Source organism: Plecotus auritus, assembly GCF_963455305.1.
Source record: "Plecotus auritus genome assembly, chromosome: 3".
NCBI lineage: Eukaryota > Metazoa > Chordata > Mammalia > Chiroptera > Vespertilionidae > Plecotus > Plecotus auritus.
Genome location: NC_137772.1, coordinates 227579355 through 227606234, shown reverse-complemented (window position 1 = coordinate 227606234; position 26880 = coordinate 227579355). Strand labels below are relative to the sequence as shown.

Below are 26880 nucleotides of genomic sequence, written 5' to 3'. Positions count from 1 at the left end.
CACTGATTTTTTTAGAACAGAAACCGCCGTCAGAACAAAGGCGCCCAGGCAGGTACACCCACTCCCCCCCTTAGCCAGGGCGTCTCCGGAGGCTACCTGAGCGGGACGGCACCGGGAACCCCCCCAAGAACGCGCCCACACCAAGGCGGGCCTCACCCTGACGGCTTTCAGGCCATTGGACACTTTATTTTCTTCCACCACCGCAATCACTTCCTGCCCGACGTTCAGGAGCACTTTGCTGGTCACCACGTCGTTGGAGAAGTAGATGAGGTCGTCAATCATGCCGTAATCGCTGCAGTACCTCGTCACCACGCCCTGCACGGTTTTCAACTTGGTGTCACCTGGACGGACACACAGAGCGGCTCCACTGACCACAAGCCCGAGCCCGCCCTACACCTCGGCCCTGCTGGAGGGAGGTGGGGTGCAGGGCACCCACGGGGGCTGCAGAGCCCTCCCGGGGAGAGTTCAGGAAGTCGGGTGTGGGAGGCAGGCTGCCTGGTGCTCTATCGCCAGCTCTCCCACTGCCACGTGGAACCCTCGGCCGGGTCCTTGACCACCTCGTGCCTGCCCCCTGCCCCCCACACCCCTACCCCCGTAAAGGGGGCCTGGTGACAGCCGCCACCGAGGGCGCTGCCGGCGGGACAGACGCGGGCGCGATGCCTAGACTGGGAGGTGGCGCAGGCTAGGGCATCAGCGAACAGTTATGGTCAGTGATGCAGCATCCGAGGACTTATTCCTACTGCCTTTTTTTTTGCTTTTTCACACCCAACCACTTCGGCGGCAGCGTCAGGAGATTGTTTCTCTCACCAAATGAGGCAAGAGATTCCAGGCCTGGCCTGGGGGGTCCAGGGACCCTCCCCACTTGCTGGCGACAAGGCTGCGGCAGCCCGTGTCCTGAGCCCTCCCTGCACCTGCTCTGGGCTTCCCAGACACGCGAGACACCTGGGAGCACAGGTCACGTCCGCCCCGCGGCCCCTGGAGAGGAGTCTGGGCTCGAGCTGCCTCTCCAAGCCCACAGGGTGCAGACAGCCCGGAGGAGGGGCGACGTCCACAGGCCAGAGCCCGGACGCGCCTGCGGGGGAGGTGAGAGGTCGACTGGACGCCCTGCCCTGACTGTGCTCTCCCCGGGGGAGGCCTCACTCCTGGGGACCGCTGCCGCCCCGCCCGCAGCCCCGGCCTTGGCCCACGGCCCCGCGAGGCACCTTCCGCGGACTCGAGCCTCCGCAGCCCGGTCTCCTCCTCGGGGCCGTCTGCCCTCCTCCAGAAGAAGGCCACCACCTTGGCCGCGAGGCGCAACATGGCTGGCGCAGCCTCGTCCACGCAGCGTCCAGCTGCCCGAGGTCCCTGCACGTGGCCACGTTGCTCCCACCGCCCTCAGCCAATGGGGTGACCACGCCTGCGCCTGCGCCTTCCGCTTTGTTTGTTCGCGGAGCTTGGCCAATGGGGTTGCCGCCCTGGAGCCTGCGCCAGAGCCCCTTGGACTTTGGCCAATGGGGTTGCCCCCCCACTCTGGGACTGCGCCTGCCTCGTGGGATTTGGCCAATGGCAACCACAGCAACCGCGCCTGCGCCCATGTCCCATCGCTATTGGCCAATGGGGTCTCTGTTAGCAGCGTGTGCTTGGCCGTTGGCGACCGTTAGTATGCCTAGGCATGCCTAGGCGCGGTGCAGTGTGGGAGTGATGTCATGCCCTGCCCTTGGCTCGCGCTGGTGGGCGGGGCTTTGCGCAGGTGGGCCCCTGGCCTCCTTCCGATTGGCTGGTGTCAGGCGTCGCTTTGGTTCCCGCCCCTCCTACGGGGCGGGTGTTGGGGATGCTTTTCTGCACCTGCGGCCCTGGTTCCGGTTAACCCGTTCCTGAGAGCGCGTCACACGGGCAGGTTTTCCGGGTTAAGCACGTTGCTCTCGGGGGAGAACTCGCCGGGTCGTGGCCGCATCTTTGCTCTGGGGACCCTGGTCCGGGCTGTCCCCTCCTGCGTGTCCCGGCCGCTCGGTGTCTGTCTCCTGCTGCCTCGGGGAGTGAGCCGCCTGCTCCGAGGCCTGGGCGCCGGGAACGTGGACTCGTGCAGGGGGTGGCCTCCACCGTGAGCTCAGCGGGGCTGCAGGCTTCTTCGTGGGCACATTGCCAGTTACACCAACGTCTGCACCCGCCTGGGGCTCCTCCACGGACCCACGCAACACGGGGCAGTGCGCCAGCGCCTATCCTAAGGGCTTGTCCGTTTCAAACGAGGTGTCAAACTATTGCAGAGCCCGGGCCGGGGCTCCGTGGTCGACCCCGGGGGGCAGGGTCGCGGGTTCGACTCCCGCTCAAGGGCAAGCACCTGGGTTGCAGGTCTGAGCCGGGCCTTGGTCGGGCGTGTGTGTGTGTTTGTGTGTGTGTGGGGGGGGTGGGGGAGCAACCAGTCGATGTGTCTCTCACGTGGATGCTTCGCCCGCTCTCCTAAAATTCAACGGGAAAAATATCCCCGGATTCTGGACTCCTCGGCTCAGCTCTTCAGCAAACGCTCTCGGCCGCCCAACAGACGTCTCAACCTCGTCATCAAAGCGCCGACCTGTGAACCAGGAGGTCACGGTTCGATTCCCGGGTTGCGGCTCGATTCCCAGTGTGGGGCGTGCAGGAGGCAGCCGATCCATGATGCTCTCTCATCATGGATGTTTCTGTCTCTCTCTCGCTCCCTCCCTCTCTGAAAGCAATAAAATCATATTTACAAAAACCCACTGAGACAACAGAACACCCCACGGTGGGGATCTGATGCTTCGCTCTCACCTCCCGTGGGTCTGTGCACGCAGAGCCGGTGTTCAGGGTGACTGAGCTGCTGTGCACACACACAACCTGCCGCTGTGACGCCGGTGCCAGCGTCTCCCGGGGAGGCACGTCCTGGCCTTTCTCTCTGCTCAGTGAGCGGAAGGAGAGGGCGCCTCGGGGACTCTGGGGCTGCCCGTGGGACGGGCCGGCCAGAGTCCCGAGCAGGCCAGGGCCACTTGGCCAGGCTGTGCGCAGATGTGTGCATGTGTGTGCACGTGCGTGTGTGTTTGCGTGTGCATGCCGTTGTGCAGGTGTCCTCGTATGATCGCAGGGGATGGGAAAAGGGTGCCTGGAATAAAAAGTTGTCTCCAAGACAGGGCTGCGGCCTCCGCCTTCGGGACTCTGTGCCGGGGATCCCCCCTCGGGTGCACTTCTCCCGAGACGCCTTCCCCCCCCCCTCCCCCCGGCACCCACGCCCTCCCTGTGCTGCGTGGGACCGAGGCGGGCCCTCCGTTTCTGGAAGCGAATTCAGGCCCTGGCAAGGCCGGCGGTTACACAACCACCACGAACTTCCCCTCAGGGTCACGGCTACCCCTCATTGACATTCAGGACGAGGCGCTCCTGCTCCTGGCCCCGCACTGAGCTGCTGGGCTTTTGTTCCCCCTGAATAGTCGCTGCTGGAAGCCCCGGCAGGATGACTGGGCAGCAGCGAGCCCCCCACCCGGACTCCAGCGCCACCAGCCCAGGGAGGTGAGCACGGACGGACGGACGGGACCTGACGTGTGTGGGGGGGTGTGTTGGGGGGGTTGATGGTTCAGTTACCACCTTGAGCAACTGAAGGGCGTGGAGGAGCCAGGGCTTCCTGGGACGTGGGGGTGGAAGGACGGCGGGCCGGTCCGCGCACCCGCAGCCCAGCACCCGCCCGAACCCAGCGGCGGGTTCGCTTTGCTGGGAAAGGGCTTCGTGCGACTGTCGGGCTGAGTGAGGAAGCAAGCGAGTCTTGTTCAGGTTCGCGGACTCGCTGTGAACGGTCCTCCCACTGGGAACTTGTTTTAACCGGAGCGTTTCCAGAGCGACCGCGAGCCGCAGAGTGGGCAGCGCGCCGGGCACAGCTCCGTGCGGCACTGACGAGGCCGGTCTGTCCCCAGCGCCATGACGCGGGAGGAGTCCAGCCGGGAGGAGCTCGGCTACGACCGGATGGCCACCCTGGAGCGCGGGAGGCCGGACGCAGAGGGCTACGTGGACGCCAAGGCCGGCGACCTGCAGCTGTCGTCGAGGCTGCCCCCCTGCTTCAGCCACAAGACGTGGGTCTTCTCTGTGCTGATGGGGGTGAGTCGCCGCCCCAGGGCCACGGAGCATCCTCCCCGGGAGATGTGCCCTGGCCGGTGTCGCTCCCAGGCCCCGTGGGACAGAGCCGCTCCCTTATCCGGCCCTGGAGAGCCCCGTGGGGCTGTGCTCTCCGAACCACTGTCCTCCTCCGTTCACCTGCATCTCTGGCCCCAGCCCCGCTGCATGGCGCTGAAGCGGCCTCCAGGACCCTCGATGCCTGGAGGGGTCTAGAGTCACCCTGCAGGGATGGGAGGAGCCTCTGGCAGAGTGACTAGGGGACGGTGTCCCCTGGCGGGAGGCAGGCCATGGTGTCAGAGCAGGCCCAGGGGCCAAGGAACAGGGCCAGCAGGGAGCTGGGAGTCAGGCCGGGAGGGGGGCGGGAGGGGAAGACCAAACACTTGAGGGGACTTTCCTGGGACGTTCACCTTCAGACGAGCTTGGTCACCTGGGAACCCCAGGCCTCTGGCCCCCCGATAGTCCTGCTCACCCTCCCCCCAGCCAGGACCCCATCCCGCTGAGATTGGATCCCCCCCATGGGGCACTGTGGAAGCTCCCCCTCCCTCCTGCTCCTGGGGCCCTGGACTCGGAGCCGCGCCCCAGCCCCTGCTCCAGCTGCCCGACCTCACTTAGGTGTGGGGGGTGCTCTCCTGTGCCCAGGCCCCAGCACTGCCATCCCGCACCCCGCCCCGCACCCTCACCCTCTGCAGTGAGTTCCCATCTCCGGGCCCTGAGCCGGATGAGGCTTCGTGCCTGGACCCGGGCGTGGGGGTCCTGAGGCCCAGAAATGGCCCCTGGTGGGGGGAGGGGTTTCCTGGGGAGAGGCATCATTGCTTACCTTAAGTTTTGGCGGGGCCCCTCCTTTTCTTCCCCAAATAAATGCTGAAGCCCAGAGCCTGACCCGGGCAGGGTGGGCCGCGGCTGTCCTCCGGGCGGAGTCGGGTCCGGGGGACCCAGGTGCCCTGAGGAGCCAGCAGGCACTGCCCCTGTGTCGCTGCTGTGTTGCAGGGCTGCCTGCTGGTGACCTCGGGGTGCTCGCTGTACCTGGGGAACGTGTTTCCCTCTGAGATGGATTACCTGCGCTGCGCTGCGGGCGCGGTAAGCAGCGCCCCCGGGCGTGTCCTGGACCGAAGCTTGCGGTACGGGTTTGTGCTCCGAGACCCGTGCTGGCCCTCGGCTCCGAACCTCCCAGGGATCAGCTTCAGGGGTTCACGACGTTTGAAAACGACCGATGAGCGAGTCCGAGCCCCCCCACGGCTCCGGGGCTGGAAATGGCTCCCTGGTCTCTGGCTTCACGGAGCCGGGCCCTCAGGCCACTGGTCGGCCGGCCCATCCTCCAATGCACGGGTCCTCAAACTTTTTAAACAGGGGCCAGGTCACTGTCCCTCAGACCGTGGGAGGGCCGGACTATAGTTAAAAAAAAAACTATGAACAAATTCCTACGCGCACTGCGGGCCCAGGACGCGTCGGCTGCTAAGCAGGACAGGCAGCGGCACCCGGCGGGCCGGATAAATGTCCTCGGCGGGCCGCATGTGGCCCGCGGGCTGTAGTTTGAGGACCCCTGCTCCAACGCCTGAAGCCACAGACACAGCTTCCCTCCCGCCTGCCCTGGGCGGCCTCTGCTGCCTCAGGACAAGGCTCTGCCACACCTCGCCCTCCCTGCCTCTCGGAGGGAGAACCTTTCAGGTGACCTTTGTCCTCACCACTGGAGCAGCCCTTGTTGGGGCCACAGTGACCTGACCTCTGACCCTGATGGCTTCAGGGCAGCGCCAGCCTAGGCTGGGGGTCCCGGGGTAGATCTTGGCAGTGCCCTTCCCCCTCAGGTGACGGGTCGTGGGGCCCCAAGGGCTCCCCCTCAGCCCTCAGTGGCCCAGCCCCCGCCCCCATCCGACCACAGCTGTGGCCCCGCGGGCCCCGCCCCTCAGCTCGTGCTGCACCCACGGCAGCGTCTGCAGGTCTGTCACCCACACGAGCGACATCTGGTGTGGCCGCTGAGGCCCCTTGGCCCCTCTGTCCACCTCCCCCCCCCCGATGCCCCACCTCTGCCCTTCCCTTCCCCTTTGCTCCTGTGAGGGTCACAGCGGGGCCCTGACAAGAACGCCCTGGGGCTCGGGCTCCTGAGTGCCATGCCCTGCACGCGGTGCGGCCCCTTTGGGTGATTTCCTAAGCGGAGCGAAGCCCCGTCTCCCGCAGGGATTGCCTCCAGCCTCCGAGAGTCCACCTGGAACACGGGTCACACGAATGTCCTCTCCGTCTCGCCAGAAAGCTGACGCTGCTTCCAGAACAGCCACTCGGCAGACTCGGGGCCTCTCGGGGCCTCTCGGGGTCTGGGCCCGTGGCCGCCACCCTGGTTTTGCGACCGCCTCGGGCCCTGGGAGGCTCAGCTCTCAGGCCGGGGTCGGGCCGCTCATGGGCTCTGCTCTCTTCCAGTGCATCCCCGCCGCCGTCGTGAGCCTCGCTGTGTCCCGGAGAAACGCCGACGTGGTGAGTCCAGCTCTTCCAGTCTCTGTGCCCTGGGCAGCTGCACGGCTCCTGGCTGCGGGAGGGACCAGGCCCTGCGGGCTGACAGGCACATGTGTGCGCGCACGTGTGCACCTGTGTGCATGCATACATGTGCGCATTCATATACTCATGTGCATGTGTGTTCACTTATGTGCGTGCATGTGTGCGCTGTGTACATACACACACGCGTGCCTGGGTGGGATACACCTCACTGCCCACAGCAGCCCGTGCCCCCATGCAGGGCTTCCTGTGCCCTCCCACCCTCTGCCCAGGAGCTGAGGCCGTGGGACTCTCCACGAGTGACCTGGAATCAGGGTTAATGTCACACAAAGGAGACAGACCCCGACTTCTCTTTCAGATCCCCAACTTCCAGTTGCTGTTTGTTTCCACATTTGCTATCACCACGACGTGTCTGATCTGGTTTGGGTGCAAACTGGTCCTGAACCCGTCAGCAATAGACGTGAGTCCCCGGGGCCACGTGGGTCCCGACGCTTCCGCTCCCTCCCGGTGCCTCCTGCCGCCGAGTCTCTGGGGGCGCGTGGCTGCCGCCACGTGTGAGTGTGTCACGGCCTCGAGCCTGACACCGTTGGAGAGCTCGTCCTCCTGAAGGAGAGAACTGTCTGTGACGTTTTTGTGACCCAGTGGGTAGATTTATTGGTGCTATTTTAGTCCTTTCGCACAGTTCTCAGACATCAACAGGAACATAGTGACATGCAGGGTGCCCCCCAGAGTGTGCACACACTTCAACAGCTGACAGCTCAACCGACGTTTCTTTCTTTTTGAGCTTAACCCACTGGAACTGATAATTATTCAGTGTGTATACATTTGGGGGGGACACCTTGTGTGTCATCGAGTCTGCGGTGCGTTGGTGGTGAGGGGGGCCTCTGAGAAAAATGGAAGAGCCGTCATTCTCATTCCAGAGCCCGGGGCGGTTCTCAGACACGCGGACCCACCAGGGAGTCCTCACACAAAGCCGCCCGCTCTGGGCGACGCGGAGCCGCCGGCGTGGCACCCGGAAAGCCGTGGGGCGGCCCCGAGGAAGGCTGAGCCGGCCAATAAGCCACCAGAAACGGACAGACGCCCGCGGGCCCGCGGGTCCGCCGGCCTCATTGTCTGCCCGGGAGGTGGTTGGCTGCTTGGGTGATGGTGGGGCTGCGGCGGCCTCGCCCGCTGGTTCTTTTTACGAGTCACCGCTTAGTGCCACTCCAGCACTGCCATGTTGTCAGAAGGCACGGCCTGATCTGGATGATTTCTTGGTCAGCTCCCCAAACGCTCGAAAGGCATGGGCGGTCCACGCTGTGCTCTGATGCAGGCTCCGTAGAGCAAGCGTGTCAATTGCATTGGGTTTGAAATGTTGGGGTGTGGGGAGGCCCGGTCAGGATACTGGCCACCGGGGCGACCGTTTGTGCTCACAGCCCCCAAGAGGAGGGGCCCGGGGCCAGGACCACACGGGGCGCGGGGAGCAGGGCAGGGTGCGGGAACTCTCGCTGTGGTCTCACAGGGAGGAGCGGGCAGGGAGCGGGCTGCGGACGGGCTATGTGAAGAGTGTTGGGGCTCCGGGCACAGGGGCTGCCCTGGCTGTCGGGGACCTGGCCCCAGGTGATGAGGGCCGGTGGGGGGAGCCCCCAGAGTAGAGGCAGGCAGGCCCTGGACTGGCCCACTTGTACACAAATTGACATTTTTTAGTGTATGGCTCTGAACACTAATTGACGTGACGTTGACATGTTTAGGACGTGACTCTATGAACATTAACACAGAGGTAGGTGCGTGTAACTGCCAGCACGGTCGGGAATGGGATAGCGCCCCAAAGCCCCCGGGTCCCCGGTTTTTGGCAGCAGAGCCACGGGAAACGTGCACAGGTTTCGGTGTGAATGTAGTTCTCTCTCTTTAGCTGGTATCACTTTTAAATCCTCGCCTGAGGATTCTTCCCCTCATTCCTTCAGAGAGGGTAGAAGGGAGGGGGAGGGAGACACCCCCCCTGGCTGCCTCCCCCACAGAGGGAACCTGCAACCTAGGCACGAGCCCTTGACCAGGAATCGAACCCGAGACCCTTTGGTCCGTGGGCCGAGGCTGTAACCACTGAACCACCATCCAGGGGTGCTCCTCTCTTTAGAGCAAGGACCCCGGAGGGGTCGGCGGCAGGGAAGGTGGACCAGGGGCCAGAGTTGGATCAGCCACGGGCGGCACCCAGCCCTGCCCAGGGTCCAGGTCACAGGTCAGAGGAGACAGGCGCTCAGCCCCCTCCCGCCCCCTCCCGCCCCCTCGGCCCCTGCAGATCAACTTCAACCTGATCCTGCTGCTGCTGCTGGAGCTGCTCATGGCGGCCACGGTCATCGTCTCCGCGCGAGCCAGCGAGGCGTCCCGCCGGAAGGTGGGCGGCCATGTGCACATGTGCGCGGCCATGTGCACATGTGCGGGGCCATGTGTGGGGCCATGTGCGGGCGTGTGGAGGGCGGGGTTGTGCTGACCTCCCCAGTATCACGTGGAGAGACCCGGTCTGTCTGTGGAAAATGCCGCTGGGGCAGGAATGTTTCCCACGTGTGAGAAAGATGCTTATCTGAGCTGCTCACGGCCTGGAGCTGGGGGGAGGGGGGAGGGGAAGGAGGTGGGGCGGAGGGAAAGGGGGCGGCCCCCAGCACAGGGCGCAGGCAGGTCAGCCGTCTTTCTCTCCAGGGCTCCAGCTCTGACAGCACCAGCATGTTGCACGGCGTGGCGTTCCCCGCGCGGGTCCTGAAGGCCTACTCCGTAAGGACGTCCTTTCTTCCTGCTCCGTCTGTTTTATTGGGGGAGGGGCAGGGCAGGCTGGACGGACCGTCAGCTGTGTGGCCTGTGCTCTGTCTGCGGGGAACGCGGCTCCTGCGGTGTGGTTGGTGCCAAAGCACCTCATCACAGAAGCTGCCAGGTGTGGAGGATGGATGTCACTGTGGGTGCGGTGGGGGTGCAGGTGGAGTGGGTGGTGGGGTGCGGGTAGGGTGTGGGTGGGGTGGGGGTGCAGGTGGGCTCCAGATGTGGGGATGAGGCACACAGTCCTGGTTGACACCTGCTGTCTCTGGCGCCCTGAAACGTGGCCGTTACTCTCACAGGCCCTGGTTTGAGGATACATCACGTGGCCACCCTCTCATTGCACTTCAAGTCTTTTTTTTTTTTTAATATATTGATTTCAGAGAGGAAGGGAGAGGGAGATAGAAACATCAATGATGAGAGAGAATCATTGATCGCTACCTCCTGCAGGCCCCCTACTGGGAATGGAGCATGTGCCCTGACCGGGGATCGAACCAGGGACCCTTTAGTCCGCAGGCCAATGCTCTATCCACTGAGCCACACCGGCCAGGGCTAAGTCTTTCTCTCTGCGTCTGCTTGTCCCGTAGCAAAGCTGCTCCCTCCCACGTGGAGTTGGCATCCTGGGCTTCTCTCTGTGACTCTGTAGTTTGGGCGGGAGGTGCTTGGGGTTTATTTGCGACGAGGTTAGAGCCGCTCCTGTGAGCTGCCTTCCCGTCACAACAGAGCAGCCCGTCTGTAGGGTGGTTTTGCCATAAAACCCGTGAGCGCATCAGCCGTCTCTGGCTGCTGTTTGCCTGGCCCCCTCCTCGCTGTGTGTGTGTGAACAGCGGCTGGACTTCGTTGGTGTCTGTCCTCGGGGCCTTCCGCGTGGAGCCCACTTCCTTGAGGCGCCTGCGGACACCTGTCCGCCTTGTCCCGCCCGCCCACCTGGATGGCGGGAGCGCCTTCCTCTCCCGCTGACCTCGGTCGGAGGGTGCGTGTCCGCTGTCTCTGGGAAGGTCATCCTCAGGCTTCTGACGGGGTGTCGCTCCTTTGCCCCGAGCTCTTCGCGCCCCCACGCCCTGCCTGCCACATCAGGGACACGCGTGCTCCGGGGACCCCAGAGCCCGGCCCACCTCCCGGGGCTGCTGCCTCCACTGTCCCCCACAGGTCATCGAGGTGACTGCTGGCGTCTCTGCCGTGCTGGGGGGGGTCATCACTCTGAACGTGCACGAGGCCGTCGCGAGCCCGCACCTCGCCGTGACCTTCTTCTGGATCTTAGTGGCCGTGAGTACATCCAGCGCGGCCCTCGTCCGACTGCCATGGCCACGGCGCCTCGCGCGCTGCCCGGCCCTCTCCTGGCCACACCGCGGCTCCCATCGAACACAGGGCCGGGGTCCACGGCTGGGAGCTGGCTCCTTGGCCGGTCACCTCCGATGTCCTCCTTTTTTCTTCTTTCTCAGTGTTTCCCAAGCGCCATTGCCAGTCACGTGACAGCGGAGTGTCCCAGCAGGTGTCTGGTAGGTGGGACCAGGCTGAGGGCGGCGGGGCTGTCCTGGCGGTGGGGGCGGGTGGGGTGGGGGTGGGGTGGGGGTGGGGGCGGGGGTGGAGCCCAGCCTCGCCTTGTCCTGTGTCTGTCAGGTAGTGACCGCGGCCTCACTGTCGGAGTGGGAACGGTGCAGGGCCGGCCTCAGGGTGTGAACAGTTAGCTGTGCCCGCATCCAGGACACTCCCGACACGTGGCGCGCTGGGGATTAGCGGAGACAGCCAGACCCGCCGGCAGGGGCTGCGTGGGGAGCAGACACGGGGGTGCTCGGCCCCTGCGCTCGAGCTGACGGGCCGCGGCCGCCTGCTCCCCAGGTGGAGGTGCTGATCGCCATCTGCAGCCTCACGGCGCCGCTGCTCTTCACGGCCGCGGGCTACCTGACCCTGAGCGTGAGGAGCGTCGTGGAGGTGTTTGCGGATTACCCGCCGGCCCTCAAGGTGCGTGTCTTCCTGGAAAACGGCGCCGCGTGCCCGGAGTGTCTCTGGGACGGCTTTGCGCACCCTCGGTCGGAGCGGGGCGGGAGGCCGGCTCCCACTCGCTTCCCCAGGGGGCCGGTCGGTGTCTGGCGCGCACCGTGTCCCTCCGAGCCCCGGGCCGGCTCTGCCCCACCTCAGGCCCTGGGAGGGAATGCCCCGTGCTGTTGGGGCCACACTCGCTTACGGCTCGGCTCCTCTTTGTATCCCGCCTTGAGATCTGGCGCTCTCCCCTTTGACGGTGTCTCTGAATCCATGAGACATGGGCATGGCTCCGAAGTCGGGCCCGGAGGCAGGTCACACGCTGTCACATCTGTACACCTGCCTCCTCTTTCTTTTAACGGACGGTTTCTCCTGCCCTTCCTCCAACTCGGATTGCGTGCTGTCTCCTTTCATTATACACGTGCAGTCCCGTGACCCAGGTCACCAGCTGCTCCCCGGGAGGGGCGGGCTGCTCTGGTCCTGTCATTGTGCAGACCCTCTGCAGGGCGCACCTGCCGGGCCAGAGAGGCATCTGTGCCGTTAGACCCCCAGGTGAGGGGTCCCCTTGTCCCCTCCAGCGGTGGCGGGAGCATCTGTCCCCTGTTCTGAAGCAGGTGAGAGGGGCCGGCAGCACCGCCTTTCCTTCCCATGACCTCTGTCCACCTGTGCACCCGCCTTCCTTCCTGTGACCTCTGTCCACCTCTGCACCCGCCTTTCCTTCCTGTGACCTCTGTCCACCTGTGCACCCGCCTTTCCTTCCCGTGACCTCTGTCCACCTGCCTTTCCTTCCCGTGACCTCTGTCCACCCGCCTTTCCTTCCTGTGACCTCTGTCCACCCGCCTTTCCTTCCTGTGACCTCTGTCCACCTGCCTTTCCTTCCTGTGACCTCTGTCCACCTGCCTTTCCTTCCCGTGACCTCTGTCCACCTGTGCACCCGCCTTCCTTCCCGTGACCTCTGACGGTCTGCGTCTCTGGTGGCTCCGACATCTGAGCAGTGGCCTCAGCTCCGCCCGCCGTGATTCGTGGGTGCGCGTTTCGGTGTGTGGTGTGTGGTTAAACTTACCAGCGTTTCCCTGTGTTGCTCCTGGGGTTCAAGCTGTGATTAGAGAGGCGGGTGCTGTGCCCAGTTCACCTGGAGAGCGGAGAGGGAACCCCGTCTTTCTCAGGGGCTTCTCCTGAGAGGCCGAGCGCCCCGCCTTTGAAGGCACCTGTTCGGGTGGCTCTCCTCCCGTCTGTCTCCTTCGCACTCAGTCTGTGCGCTACGCGGTCCTCCCTGGACACGGAGCTGCCACCCCAACCCGAGGACAGCTGTGGGGACCTCGCTGGGCCACCGGCTCCTCCACATGCACTTAGAAGCCCCTGCGGGCGGGGTTCGCGGCCCCCTTGCTGACCGTGCGGTTGTGGGGGGACACGGGAGACTGGCCGGCCGCCCGGGGCCCTTTTGTGCCTGTTAAACCCGGAGCAGAGCCGAGTCCTGCTCCCATCACTGAGGTTCCAGCGCAGGGCGTGTGGCCCCGGGGCCGTCAGCGCGGCGCCCAGGAAGCTGGCCCGAGCTTGTGGGGTACTTCCTGCCTGACCCTGCTCGCTGGCCAGCTGTGGGGCACAGGTCCCCTGCTCGCTGGCCAGCTGTGGGGCACAGGTCCCCTGCTCGCTGGCCAGCTGTGGGGCACAGGTCCCCTGCTCGCTGGCCAGCTGTGGGGCACAGGTCCCCTGCTCACTGGCCAGCTGTGGGGCACAGGTCCTCGGCCGCTGGTGTTCGGTAGAGAAGACATGCGCAGTCGTAGGCGTATGAGAGGCTTCATTGCAGACCAAGTAGCCATTGCCGTCAAGGAGCCATCAGACAAACAGTTCTCCAAGGCGGCCGCACAGACACAGCGCCCATTGCCAGCGCAGCGGCTGCCAAGCAGCGAGCCCGCTGTCCACCCCCATCTTCAGCCAACCGGCAGAGGCTTCTTGCCAGACAGCGGCATCGGCCCTGGTTGTGGGAAGGCGCCTGTGCCGTGCGCGCCGTCAGATGGCGGGTCCTTGCCTTGGCGCCCGCGTGTGGCCAATGGCTTTGAGCACCCAGCGTCCTCTGATTAGGTTCCCACAGTGGTCTCCTTGGCCGGCGGGTCGGGGTCGGGGGTCACAGAGGGGCTGAGGGCCGGGCGGGGGTGGGGCGTGGCCCAGCTGCTCACGCCTTTCCCACCAGCAATCCTACGACGTGCTGCTGCTGCTGCTGCTGCTGGAGCTGGTGCTGCAGGCGAGTCTGCACACGGGCACCGTGGTCCAGTGCGCCCGCTTCACGGTGGCCCGCCCGCAGGAGCGCCCCGCGGAGGTGAGTCCCGGGCCGGCAGGTGACACCCACCCTCGCCGCCTTCTTTCAAGACCCAGGAAACATTTGCAAGAAGAGAAATAGCGGCTTTTTAAAGCAGCCAGGCAAACAAAGTCAGTCCTGAAAAAAGCGTTCCCGCCGAATGCTTTGTCTCACTCCTGCAAACGTCACCCAGGTCCCTCGGGGCCTCTGGGACATGGCTCTGAGGGAGGGGCCCCGCTCCTGGCAGGCGTGGTGGCGGGCTCTGGAGCAGCCGTCGCCAGCCCTTCCGGCCTCGCGGACCACCGGTAGGCAACCGCTGCTCTAGAGGGTCGACCAGCCACTCTGCCAGGCTCAGGCTCGGACCGCCTGGTCTCCGCCCAGATCCCACCTCTTGTCCCCACACCTGACAGGCTGAGGCTCCCTCCCTCCCTCCCTGTGGGCGGCCCACCCAGTCCCGCTTCACTGGGACCCCGGCCCACCGCCCCCTGGGTGCACGGTGCCCTTAGCAGGGTCCTGCAGGCCCCGGGTGCACTGGACGCTCCTACCCCCGGCCACCCCAGGCCTCACAGCCTCACGTCCTGTGCTCGGCGCGCCCTGGCGCTGTGTCCCCACCAAGCTGCCCCCGGTCCTCCTGGGACCGGCTCCTGCCCAGGCCCCACCCTCAGCGACTGGCCTCCATCCTGTCCGCTGTTCCCTCCACCACACGCCTCAGAGCCGCCGTTTCCTTGGGACCTGGTTGTGGCCGCTCCCCCGTGGGGACGGCTCTGCCCCTTGCTGTACGAGCGGTGGAGCTGGCTCTGTGTTCGGACACCAGGCACAGAGTTGGAGGGAAGGACTTGGGAGCCGCCCGCAGCTGCCTCTGTTTCTGCAGGTCTCGGGGGACCGCTGCCGGGAGCACCCTCCCTCCTGGTGTCAGGCTCCGGCCAATGGCATCACAGTGTCCCAGGCCAGGTCCAGACCCTCTCTGTGGGGTGGCACCCCTGCCCCCAGGAAGGGCCTGGACGTCCCATGTACTCCTGCGCTATGGTGTATCGTGCCCCGTCAGCCAGTACTTATCGAGTGCCTACTGCAGCCGTGGGCAAACTACGGCCCGCGGGCCGGATCCGGCTGTTCTATCCGGTTCTCTTGCTCTCCCCTCCGCTCCTTTACTCTGAATTTATATTAGTTCACACAAACGCTCCATCCATGCTTTTGTTCCGGCCCTTCGGTCCAGTTTAAGAACCCATTGTGGCCCTCGAGTCAAAAAGTTTGCCCACCCCTGGCCTACTGTATACAAATGCTGGCTCCGCCAGGGGCCGGCCCCTCCGAGAACCGGCAGGAAGAGGCCTCGGGAGCCCCGGCCAGCCCCAGAGCCAGCATGTGGCCGGGGGAGAGCTCACCCGAGCCCAGGCTCCGTGTGTTCCTGTGGAGGCCGGGCAGACGCGGGGTGCAGAGGGCCAGGGGTCTCCTCCGGCTCTCCCAGGCTGAGGGCTGTCGGGCCCCGCAGCCGCCTTCCCGCGCACAGCCTGTGCCTGTCTCGTCACAGGTGGCCAGGAGCCCCCCAAGGGAGTTCGACAAGGAACGGGCCTGGAGAGCCGTGGTGGTGCAGATGGCCCAGTGAGGCCGGAGACGGCGCAGGCGCCGGTGACCCCGAGCGGCTCCTCTCTACCCCTTCCCGCTGCGGGCGGCCGGGCTGCAAAGGGTCCGTTTCACGTGGGCGGAGGCTGGCTGTTCCGATGGGCGGGCAGCTCGGTGCGGGTGGGAGGCCTCGTGCGGGGCCGTCTGCGCAGTTTCTGGGCCACTGCCTGCTGCCTGCTTCGCGCCTCCCGTGCCTCACCTGGCTCCTGCCCCGTTTTTGTGGGTTTTTAAAAAATATATTTTTATTGGTTTCAGAGAGGAAGGGAGGGGGAGAGAGAGGTAGAAACATCCATGATGAGAGAACCATTGATCAGCTGCCTCCTGCACGCCCCACACTGGGGATCGAGCCCACAACCTGGGCATGTGCCCTGACCGAACCATGACCTCCTGGTTCATAGGTCGATGCTCAGCCACTGAGCCACCCCAGCTGGGTTCCTGCCCCGTGTTTGTTGAGCACCTACTGTGTGCAGATGGCAGGCCACCGGCTCAGCCCGTCTCGGTCTTTCTCTTCTGACTGAGCCCCCACCCCACGCTGTTTCCTGGAGCAGAGCAGACCTGAGGCTCTGCCCTGTGCCCAGACTCCACACTTCTCCATGGCGGTCCCCCTGCCCACTGCTGCCCTCTCCACTGACCCAGCCACTGCAGAGGGCCTGCCCGCTCAGGGCGCCGGTCCACGTGGGCGCTTGTCGGCACTTGTCACCCCTCGCTTCCAGCTCCTAAGCTCTTGCTCAACCACGTGGAGATGGACTGTCCACTGTGCGGCTCAGTGACTGTTGGGGGGGCGTCGAAGGCTTTGAAAACTGACTGTGTCACGTCTCCCGGCTGCAGTGGCCTCGGTGACCTGGGCCAGGCCGAGCCCCTCCCTCCTGACCTGTTGGCCCTGCTCCCCCCGGGCCAGGCCGCTGCCCTCACCTGCCCCGGAGTCCTCACATCTCCTAACAAGTAGTTCGTCTCGGTCCTCACTCACCTGAGGTCTGGCCTGGGCTGGGGTCTCCGTCTGTCGCCGTCCACCTGCTGGGCTGCAGGCAGTTTGGGTGTGAGAATAACATTTGCTCTGATTAAAATCATGGCCCAGAAGCAGTCTGTGTGCGTCTCTGTCCCGAGGGCACCTGGACTCCTCAGAGTAACTGACGTGGCACCAGGAGATCCCACGAGCTGGGAGCACGTCTGGGTGGGAACACCGCTCGGGTTAGGAGCTGTGTCCAGGCCGGCACGTCGCTCTCGGGGCTACGCGTCCGTCAGTGCCAGGAGGGGAAGGGCAGGCCGTGCTGGGAGGCTCAGGCTCCCGCGTCCCAGGGGCTGGTGGAGAGGCCTGGGCCAGGGAACCAAAGAACCAGTTGTCTGGGAGACGAGGGCGGCGGTGCCGGAAGGTGCGGACCTGGTGGGGGGACCAGGGTCTTCCCTGCTGGCTCACTTCTGAGCACGTGACCAGCTGCCGAGATCACGATCAGATGGGGGGGTGCAGGTCAGACACCCGGCCGGTGAGCGTGCCGGCCGAGGTCATCACAGCTGCTGCCCTGCCCCCCTCCTGCTGTCCTCGGAGCTCCGGAGGCGCGGGCGGCGGGCGAGGGGCCAGCGGCTCTCGCTGCTCACAGGGCCCACCCAGCCACCTCCCTCCCTGCAGCTCCCGGGGGTGGCAGGTGGGGACGCCCCTGCGCTGGGGACCGGGCCCCAGGGACAGCCCAGGGGATGCCCAGGTCTTCTTGGGGGTCCAGAGGGTCTTAGAGCCATAACTGGGCGCCTGTGGGCTTCATGCTGGCTTGTACTTGAGTTCAGAGAGAACTTGAGAAATCCCGACGTGTGGGGTTTGAAATGTTACAATTCTGTCAACGTACATTTTCTTTGGTACAGTTAATGCCGCCGAGCAGTAACTGTGAGCACGTGCATGTGGCCTGTGGCCTATTGAATCCCTGCGGGTCCTGCCGCGTCCTGGTAAAGCTGAGCGTAAACCCAGGACGGCGGTGGAGGGGGCGCGCCTTCCATTCATTCCTGATTTCTGTGACCAGGAGGGTGCGCGGTGAGAGCCCAGGGCAGAGGCCAGGGTCCCCCCACGGAACCACCCACCCGCACGAGGCCTCCACAGCCACTTCCAAGTGGAGGCGGACCCTCAATTTGCAGTGGTCGGGCAGCTACATAGGAAATAAAGACGTTAAGCCAAACAACGAGGACACCCAGGTTTTGGAAAGTTACCACGTAGGCACTGGGGGGCGGGGGGCTGTCCCTCCACGCAGATGCGGGAGCAGAGGTGGCAGGGACCCTGGGGAGCGAAGACACCCGGCAGCAGAGCTCCCCGTGGGTGGGCTGGGGTGGCAGAGCCACAAGGGTGCCTCTGCGGGACCGGGGCTGCCCCGCCACCCCCAGCCCACGAGGTGACACTAGCGCGCAGCTCCCCGCACTCATCCCCACAGAGGGGGACGCTGTGCGCCCCCAAGCCCGGCTGCGGGGACCCGGGAGTCCTGCTGGGGGGCCCTGGAGCGAAAGAGGCCTGGGTGGGGCCAGAGGGTCGCGGGGCGGAGCCCGTCAGGCGCCAGCCGGTCCTGGGGGGCGGGACCGCTTGTGACCCTCGGGTCTTTATGACTTGGTGGGGCTCTGACCACAGGGCGCGCCTGTGTGACCCCAACAGCGCGCGCTGGCGGGACCGCAGGACCCGGGCCGGGCGGCGAGGTCACTCGCGGACCCTCCTCCCCGAGCCTCCATGGCGCGCGCCGCCCGCGGCCCCGGCCTCCGCTCCTCCGCCCCCCACAGCCCCGCGGATCGCAGCCCCGAGCCCAGCCCCACGCCCCGCCGGGGCACCCCCACCTGCGGCTCCGCGCGCCGCCCGCGCCCCCGCCGCCCCCGCCGCAGCCGCAGCCGCGCCCCGCGCTCTACGCCGCCCGCGCGCCCGCGCAGCCCCACGCCCCGCACCAGCCTCCGCCCCGCGCGCCCGCGCCCCCGTCGCCCGCGTCCCTCCTCTGCACAATGCGCGGCTCAGCCCGTCTCCCCGGGCGACCGCGGGGCGCTGGACGGCGCGGGGGGCGGGGGCGCGGAGCGGGCCTCGGGACCACTCCCAGGTGAGCGCGGCCCACCCCCACGGCCCGCGCCCGCGGATCCCAGACAGGACTCCACGCCCCGCCCCACCGCGCGGAACCCCTGACCCGCCCTCCCGGTAGAATTCCAGCCCCCACACCGGCATTCTAAGCCTCCCCTCGGAAATGGGGCCCTGCCCAGCCCAGCCCAGCCCTGCCCTCCCCCCACCTCCCCCACCTGCCCCAGCCCCCTCCTGCCCTAGCCCCCACCTGCCCCAGTCCCCACATCCCCCAGCCCTCACCTGCCCCTGCTCCCGGCTGGGATCCATCCCTGACACCCCCCTCCTTGCAGGGCCCGGAGTCGGAGCCGCAGGAGCCGGAGGGAGGAAGGGCGAGCGGCAGGAGCCTGGAATGGAGCCGGGGGAGAGGAAGAGGCTCCTGTCCGCCACGGAAGGAGACTGGAGAGAAGAAAACAGTCAGTATCGCCCGCCCGCCCGCCGCCCCTGGGCCCGGCGTCCCTGTGAACATCAGACTCGGGGTGTCTCCCTCTGACCGCCCCTGGGCCCGGCGTCCCTGTGAACATCAGACTCGGGGTGTCTCCCTCTGACCGCCCCTGGGCCCGGCGTCCCTGTGAACATCAGACTCGGGGTGTCTCCCTCTGACCACTCCTTCTGACCGCCCCTGGGCCCGGCGTCCCTGTGAACATCAGACTCGGGGTGTCTCCCTCTGACCACTCCTTCTGACCGCCCCTGGGCCCCGCGTCCCTGTGAACATCAGACTCGGGGTGTCTCCCTCTGACCGCCCCTGGGCCCGGCGTCCCTGTGAACATCAGACTCGGGGTGTCTCCCTCTGACCGCCCCTGGGCCCGGCGTCCCTGTGAACATCAGACTCGGGGTGTCTCCCTCTGATGGCCCCTGGGCCCGGCGTCCCTGTGAACATCAGACTCGGGGTGTCTCCCTCTGACCGCCCCTGGGCCCGGCGTCCCTGTGAACATCAGACTCGGGGTGTCTCCCTCTGACCGCCCCTGGGCCCGGCGTCCCTGTGAACATCAGACTCGGGGTGTCTCCTTCTGACCGCCCCTGGGCCCGGAGTCTCTGTGAACATCAGACTCGGGGTGTCTCCCTCTGACCGCCCCTGGGCCCGGCGTCTCTGTGAACATCAGACTCGGGGTGTCTCCTTCTGACCGCCCCTGGGCCAGAGTCTCTGTGAACATCAGACTCGGGGTGTCTCCCTCTGACCGCCCCTGGGCCCGGCGTCCCTGTGAACATCAGACTCGGGGTGTCTCCCTCTGACCGCCCCTGGGCCCAGAGTCTCTGTGAACATCAGACTCGGGGTGTCTCCTTCTGACCGCCCCTGGGCCCGGAGTCTCTGTGAACATCAGACTCGGGGTGTCTCCCTCTGACCGCCCCTGGGCCTGCCGTCCCTGTGAACATCAGACTCGGGGTGTCTCCCTCTGACCGCCCCTGGGCCAGAGTCTCTGTGAACATCAGACTCGGGGTGTCTCCTCTGACCGCCCCTGGGCCCAGAGTCTCTGAGAACATCAGACTCGGGGTGTCTCCCTCTGACCGCCCCTGGGCCCAGAGTCTCTGAGAACATCAGACTCGGGGTGTCTCCCTCTGACCGCCCCTGGGCCCGGCGTCCCTGTGAACATCAGACTCGGGGTGTCTCCCTCTGACCGCCCCTGGGCCCGGCGTCCCTGTGAACATCAGACTCGGGGTGTCTCCCTCTGACCGCCCCTGGGCCCGGCGTCCCTGTGAACATCAGACTCGGGGTGTCTCCCTCTGACCGCCCCTGGGCCCAGAGTCTCTGTGAACATCAGACTCGGGGTGTCTCCCTCTGACCGCCCCTGGGCCCGGCGTCCCTGTGAACATCAGACTCGGGGTGTCTCCCTCTGACCGCCCCTGGGCCCGGCGTCCCTGTGAACATCAGACTCGGGGTGTCTCCTTCTGACCGCCCCTGGGCCCGGAGTCTCTGTGAACATCAGACTCGGGGTGTCTCCCTCTGACCGCCCCTGGGCCCGGCGTCTCTGTTAACATCAGACTCGGGGTGTCTCCCTCTGACCACTCCTTCTGACCGCCCCTGGGCCCGGCGTCCCTGTGAACATCAGACTCGGGGTGTCTCCCTCTGACCGCTCCCTCTGACCGCCCCTGGCCCCGGAGTCTCTGTGAACATCAGACTCGGGGTGTCTCCCTCTGACCGCCCCTGGGCCCGGCGTCCCTGTGAACATCAGACTCGGGGTGTCTCCCTCTGACCGGGACTTGCCGCCCTGCTGTGACCCAGGCGTGGTGGGGGTCAGAGTTCCTCCAGGCCCTGGGCTTCCGGCTGCTCCTGCAGATCTGCTCGGCCTCCGGGGGCCGTGGCACTGCCTGTGCATGTGGGTGTCGAGTGGTTGGTGGTTGATTTACACGCGCGCGCACACACACATGCACAGACATACGTGCACACACATGCACAGACCCATGTGCGCACAGACACATGCACAGACACACACATGCGTGCACAGACACACACGTGCACAGACACGGGCCTGCGGGGCTGTGTGAGCATGTTGACTGCTGAGCAGTTTGGGCGAGAAGGAACATGGTGACACTGCGTCTTCCCACACATGTGCAGTCCGTGTTGTGGTCTCGGTGCAGGTGCAGAAAAAACTCCTTTTATGCTGTTGTCGATGACGTTTTAAAGTTTCGATTCTAATCGATTCTCGTATATTTAGGAAAACAGCTGACTTCATTTTACCGACTCGGAATGTGGTGACATTCCTAAACACACTTACTACTCACAATGGCAAAGAGATTCGTTGGGGTCTGTTTTGTGCGCGCTCCTCTGTAAATCTTTTCCATCTTCGTGCATTTTATTTCTCTTTCTTGCGTAACTGCACGGGCCTGCTCTTCCCACGTAATGGTGAGCACAGGCGGGAGACGGGACATCTTTTTGGTGGTTGTTTTTTTCCAAACTCAGAAGGCCAGTGCTCGGTATTTCACCGTGAGGTGTGATATCGCTCTACACATTAAAGAAGGTTCCCTTTTATACCTGGCTTACTAAGAACTTTTCAGTGAACAGCTATTACATCTTATCACACACTTTCTTCTGCATCTGTTGAGGTGATAATAAATATACACTGAGTGGCCAGATGATGATGATCTCTGAACGCATAATAATCTGGCCACTCAGAGAGTGTGTGTGTGTGTGTGTGTGTGTGTATTTATATTAGAGGCCCGGTGCATGAATTTGTGCGTGGGTGGGGTCCGACCAGCCTGGCCAGGGGGAGGGGACATGGGCGGTTGGCCGGCCTGCCTGCTGGTCAAACTCCTGGTCGAGGGGACAATTTGCATATTATATAGGATATATACTGAGTGGCCAGATTACTATGCGTTCAGAGATCATAATAATCTCGCCACTCAGTGTGTGTGTGTGTGTGTGTGTGTGTGTGTGTGTGTGTATATATATATATAGATTTTTAGATTCACTTGTTGATATATATATACACACACACACACACACACACATATTAGAGGCCTGGTGCATGAATTTGTGCATGGGTGGGGTCCGGCCAGCCTAGCCAGGGGGAGGGGACATGGGCCGTTGGCCGGCCTCCCTGCTGGTCGAACTCCTGGTCGAGGGGACAATTTGCATATTATATAGGATATATACTGAGTGGCCAGATTACTATGCGTTCAGAGATCATAATAATCTCGCCACTCAGTGTGTGTGTGTGTGTGTGTGTGTGTGTATATATATATATATATATACACACACACACACACATATTAGAGGCCTGGTGCATGAATTTGTGCATGGGTGGGGTCCGGCCAGCCTAGCCAGGGGGAGGGGACATGGGCCGTTGGCCGGCCTCCCTATTGGTCGAACTCCTGGTCGAGGGGACAATTTGCATATTAGCCTTTTATTATATAGGACACACACTGAGTGGCCAGATTACTATGCGTTCAGAGATCATAATAACCTGGCCACTGAGTGTATTTGTTCCTTTCGTCTCTGAGTGTGATGGATTATGTCGAGGGATTGTCAAATATTAAATCAACTCTGTACTCATGGACTGCACTCCACGTGGTCATGCTGATGTGTTTTATATGTCCCTGGACTTGACTAAAGTTTTTTTGTTTAAGCTTTTATTATTATTATTATTATTTTTAGAGAGAGGAAGGGGAGGGAGAAAGAGAAACACTGATGTGAGAAGCATACATTGGCTGCCTCCTGCATGCCCCCTACTGAGGATCAGGCCTTAAGCGGCGACTTTTCAGTTCGTGGGACGATGCTCAACCAGCTGAACCACTCGGGCAGGGCTTGCGTCTCCTTTTATGGGTGAGATTCACCTGTATTTCCCTTCTTGTACCGTTCCTGTCAGGTTTGGGTGTTAAACTCACGGCTTCATAAAAAGAGATGAAAAGAGTCCGCTTTTCCCATTCGATGAAAGGCTTTATATAAGATTTTTTAAATTTTTAAATTGTTTTTCTTTTTTTTTTTTTTGGCTTCTTTTTTTCCTTCTTTTTATATATTTCCCCCCCCCCCCTTAAATATTTGGGAAAATGGACCTGTGATGCCATCTAGACCTTGAGTTTCGCTTGGGAAACACTTAAATTGTGAATTTCTTGAACAGAAAGAGGTCCAGCCAGATGCCCTGTTATGTCAGTTTGGATGAGCCGTGTCTTTCAGGGAAAATGCCCGTTTGGCATGAACTGTCCAGTTACTGGCGTGTGGATGCTCATAGATCTTATTATCATTTTAATATGTGTGCCTCAGTCACGCGGCCCCCTGCATTCCTGACACTGGTAACCCGTGTTTCTCCTTCTCCTGGACCCGTCTATGGAGAGGTTTATCCCTTTAAAACATGTTTCAGAGGTCCAACTTTTGGTTTGGGCTGTTTTCTCTAGCGTGCATTTGCTTTTCATTTCATGGAAGTTCTGTCTTCCTTTTATTATTTTTGACCTCCTACTTCCTTTCCGTTTAACTGGTGCCTCTCCAGCCTCTCGAGATGGCAGCTTGGGTGAGGTTCGTTTGTTTTCTTCCCTAACGTACGCACCTACATCTGTGCACCCCCCAGCACCGCGGAGCCGCGTCGCAATGCTCTGATAGGCCACGTTCTCATCCTCGTTTGATGAAAATCATTTTAAAATCGGCTTTGGTTCATGTTTTATTTTAAAAGTGGGCTGCTGCCCGAGCCGGTGTGGCTCAGGGGATGGAGCGTCGGCCTGCGGACTGAAAGGTCCCGGGTTCGATTCCGGTCAAGGGCATGTACCCTGGTTGTGGGCACATCCCCAGTGGGGGGTGTGCAGGAGGCAGCTGATCGATGTTTCTCTCTCATCGATGTTTCTAACTCTCTATCCCTCTCCCTTCCTCTCTGTAAAAAAAATCAATAAAATATATTAAAATAATAATAATAAAATAAATAAATAAAAGTGGGCTGCTGCCCGAGCCGGTGTGGCTCAGTGGATGGAGCGTCGGCCTGCGGACCGAAGGGTCCGGGTTCGATTCCAGTCAAGGGCACGTACCTCGGTTGTGCCCTGGCCCTGGTCAGGGTTCACGCAGGAGGCAACCAATCATTGTGTTTCTCTCACATCGATGTTTCTCTCTGTCTCTCCCTCTCTCTTCCACTCTCCCTGTAAGTCACTGGAAAAATATCCTTGGGTGAGGATTAACAACAGAAATTATATATGTGATATATATATATATATATATATATTTTTTTTTTTTTTTCACTTTTTATTTTTTTTATTAATCTTTTTTTAATTTAATAAATCTTTATTGTTCAGATGATTATGGTTGTTCCTCTTTTTCCCCCCATAGCTCCCCTCCAGCCGGTTCCCACCCCACCTCTGCCCTTACCCCCCCCACCGCACTGTCCTCATCCATAGGTGTACAATTTTTGTCCAGTCTCTTCCCGTACCCCCCACATCCCTTTCCCCCCAAGAATTGTCAGTCCACTCCCTTTCTATGCCCCGATTCTATTATATTCACCAGTTTATTCTGTTCATCAGATTTTTTATTCACTTGATTTTTAGATTCACTTGTTGATAGGTGTGTATTTGTTGTTCATAATTTTTATCTTTACCTTTTTCTTCTTCTTCCTCTTCTTAAAGAATACCTTTCAGCATTTCATATAATACTGGTTTGGTGGTGATGAACTCCTTTATCCTTTTCTTGTCTGTGAAGCTCTTCATCTGACCTTCAATTCTAAATGAGAGCTTTGCTGGGTAGAGTAATCTTGGTTGTAGGTTCTTGTTATTCATCACTTCGAATATTTCTTGCCACTCCCTTCTGGCCTGCATAGTTTCTGTTGAGAAATCAGCTGACAGTTGTATGGGTGCTCCCTTGTAGGTAACTAACTGTTTTTCTCTTGCTGCTTTCAAGATTCTCCCTTTGTCTTTTGCTCTTGGCATTTTAATTATGATGTGTCTTGGTGTGGTCCTCTTTGGATTCCTTTTGTTTGGGGTTCTGTGCACTTCCTGGACTTGTAAGTCTATTTCTTTCACCAGGTGGAGGAAGTTTTCGGTCATTATTTCTTCAAATAGGTTTTCAGTATCTTGCTCTCTCTCTTCTTCTGGCACCCCCATAATTCTGATGTTGGTACGCTTGAAGTTGTCCCAGAGGCTCCTTACACTATCTTCAACGTTTTGGATTCTTTTTTCTTTTTGCTTTTCCAGTTGAGTGTTTTTTGCTTCTTTGTATTTCAACTCTTTGACTTAATTCTTGCGATCCTCTAGTCTGCTGTTAGATCTCTGTATATTATTTTTTATTTCAGTCAGTGTTTGCTTAATTTCTAGTTGGTCCTTTTTCATATCCTCGAGGGTCTCGCTAAATTTATCGGCCTTTTCTAGAAAATTCTTGAAAAACCTTATAACTGTGGTTTTGAACTCTATATCCAGTCGTTTGTTTTCCTCCATTTCTTTCATTTGTGACCTGTTTCTTTGTCTCCACATTTTGGCTACTTCCCTGAGTTGATAGAGTGTCTTTGTGTGCTAGGTGTCCTATAGGGCCCAGTGGCTCAGCCTCCCCAGTTACCTGAGGTGGACACTCTTGGTGCACCCCTTTGTGGGCTGTGTGCACAGTCTTGTAGTTAAGTCTTGATTGATGTTGGTATCACTGGGAGGAATTGACCTCCAGGACAATTGGCTGCGAGGAGCAGCTGTATCTACGATGGGAGAACTTCTGTGCTGGAGACAGCCTTATGAGACAAGACTTGCAAAAGCCTCTGTGCTCAGCTTGGATGGGGCGGAGTCTCAGGGCAGAGCAGACAGCATTGGTTTCCCGTCAGCCCTGCCCTAATAGGCCCCTGGGTCTCAGTGTCCCTCGGTAATCGCTGCAAGCATCTCTGAGAGAAAGCCGCCCTCGAGTTCCACCCGCTGCCAGACAGTCCAGTTTCTCCCTGAACGAGTCTGGGTCCCCAGAGTCTCGCCCGGAACTGGAGTTCAGCGTAGTCGGGAGCTTTTGTCTCCCTCCCGCTGGAGAAAGCCAGCCGCGCACTCAGTTGCCTGCTATATATATATATTTTATTTTATTTTTTAATATATTTTATTGATATTTTACAGAGAGGAAGGGAGAGGGATAGAGAGCTAGAAACATCAATGAGAGAGAAACATCGATCAGCTGCCTCCTGCACACCTCCCACTGGGGATGTGCCCGCAACCAAGGTGCATACCCTTGACCAGAATTGAACCTGGGACCCTTCAGTCCGCAGGCCGACGCTCTATCCACTTAGCCAAACCGGCTAGGGCTATATATATATTTTAAATAAAATAAAAGCAGGCGGCTTATTTCTTGAACATTTAGGAAGATTTCTAGTTGCCTTTTTGTTATTAATTTCTAGTTTGATTCTCAGCCCTGAACCCCCCGTGTCTGGGGTGGGCACCTAGCATACAGGAGATTTATGCCCTCCTTGCGGGGGGTGGGGGGGAGCATCGAAGGGGTCAGGGGTCCTTCTGACACCAGCTGTTTCTTTTAGAAATTGGGGTGACATTGGTTAATAAAGTTATATAGGTTTCAGGGGCACAAGTCTGTGATTCATCATCTGTATATTGTACTGTGTGTTCCCTACCCCAAGCCAAATCTCCTTCCATCACCATTGATCCCCCCTTCTCCTCCTTCTACCTCCTCCACCCCTTTCCCTCCGCTAACCACCACACTGTCGTCTGTCTACGAATTTCCCCCCCCTTAATCCCTTCTCACCCGTTCACCCGGCCCGAAATCCACCTCCCCTCGAACAGCTGTCGGTCTGTTCCCTGTGTCCGTGAATCTGCTCCTATTGGGTTTGTGTCTTTTGTCCGTTAAGATTCCACGTGTACATGAAATCACATGGTATCTCTTTTTCTCCGGCCGGCTGATTCTGCTTCCCATCCATTTCTCCGGGTCACCCGTGCTGTCGCGAAAGGTCAGAGTTCCTTCGTGTTTACGGCTTCCCGTCGTGCAGATGTACCACAGCTTTTTTATCCACTCGCCTGCTGGTGGGCACTCGGGCTGATGTGTCACTTTGGGCACAAAGCCAGACTTGGACTTTTTTTTTTTTTTTTTTAAATATATTTTATTGATTTTTTACAGAGAGGAAGGGAGAGGGATAGAGAGCTAGAAACATCGATGAGAGAGAAACATCGATCAGCTGCCTCCTGCACACCTCCTACT

At 61.3% G+C, this 26880-nt stretch overlaps 3 protein-coding genes across 4 annotated transcripts in view; 2 read left to right on the top strand and 1 right to left on the bottom strand.

Moving 5' to 3' along the window:
* Positions 1–1324, bottom strand: part of MOV10L1 (Mov10 like RNA helicase 1) — a 30045-nt gene extending 28721 nt beyond the window's left edge. The window contains exons 1-2 of the mRNA XM_080660276.1: positions 1203–1324; positions 157–341 (exon numbers count right to left, since the gene is read on the bottom strand). Coding sequence (XP_080516402.1) covers positions 157–341; positions 1203–1299 — 282 coding nt within the window. The 5' untranslated portion in view covers positions 1300–1324. The remainder of the gene's footprint in view (positions 1–156; positions 342–1202) is intronic.
* A 1916-nt stretch (positions 1325–3240) lies between these two features.
* MLC1 (modulator of VRAC current 1) lies at positions 3241–16319 on the top strand. 2 transcript variants are annotated; one of them, XM_080661504.1, is made up of 12 exons: positions 3241–3492; positions 3891–4071; positions 5077–5166; positions 6499–6552; positions 6929–7030; positions 8846–8941; positions 9244–9315; positions 10501–10617; positions 10794–10850; positions 11191–11313; positions 13523–13648; positions 15153–16319. In XM_080661504.1, the coding sequence occupies exons 1-12, from the start codon at positions 3437–3439 to the stop codon at positions 15225–15227; spliced, it is 1149 nt and encodes a 382-aa protein (XP_080517630.1). In that variant the 5' UTR covers positions 3241–3436; the 3' UTR covers positions 15228–16319. The 2 variants fall into 2 exon arrangements, with proteins under 2 accessions (XP_080517630.1, XP_080517631.1); XM_080661505.1 differs by lacking the exon at positions 3241–3492 and adding an exon at positions 3520–3750.
* Positions 16320–18163: 1844 nt separating this feature from the next.
* TTLL8 (tubulin tyrosine ligase like 8) overlaps positions 18164–26880 on the top strand; it is a 31800-nt gene continuing 23083 nt past the window's right edge. Inside the window, exons 1-2 of the mRNA XM_080661502.1 lie at positions 18164–18294; positions 18602–18724. Of these exons, the coding sequence (XP_080517628.1) occupies positions 18661–18724 (64 nt within the window). The 5' untranslated portion in view covers positions 18164–18294; positions 18602–18660. The remainder of the gene's footprint in view (positions 18295–18601; positions 18725–26880) is intronic.

What these genes read in the sequence shown, in the direction of transcription:
- MLC1 (XM_080661504.1), top strand. Translation starts at nt 3,437, where the DNA reads ATGACTGGGCAGCAGCGAGCCCCCCACCCGGACTCCAGCGCCACCAGC. An exon ending in TCTTCTGGATCTTAGTGGCC is followed by an intron (nt 10,618 to 10,793) that starts GTGAGTACATCC and finishes CTTCTTTCTCAG; the next exon opens with TGTTTCCCAAGCGCCATTGC. An exon ending in ATTACCCGCCGGCCCTCAAG is followed by an intron (nt 11,314 to 13,522) that starts GTGCGTGTCTTC and finishes CTTTCCCACCAG; the next exon opens with CAATCCTACGACGTGCTGCT.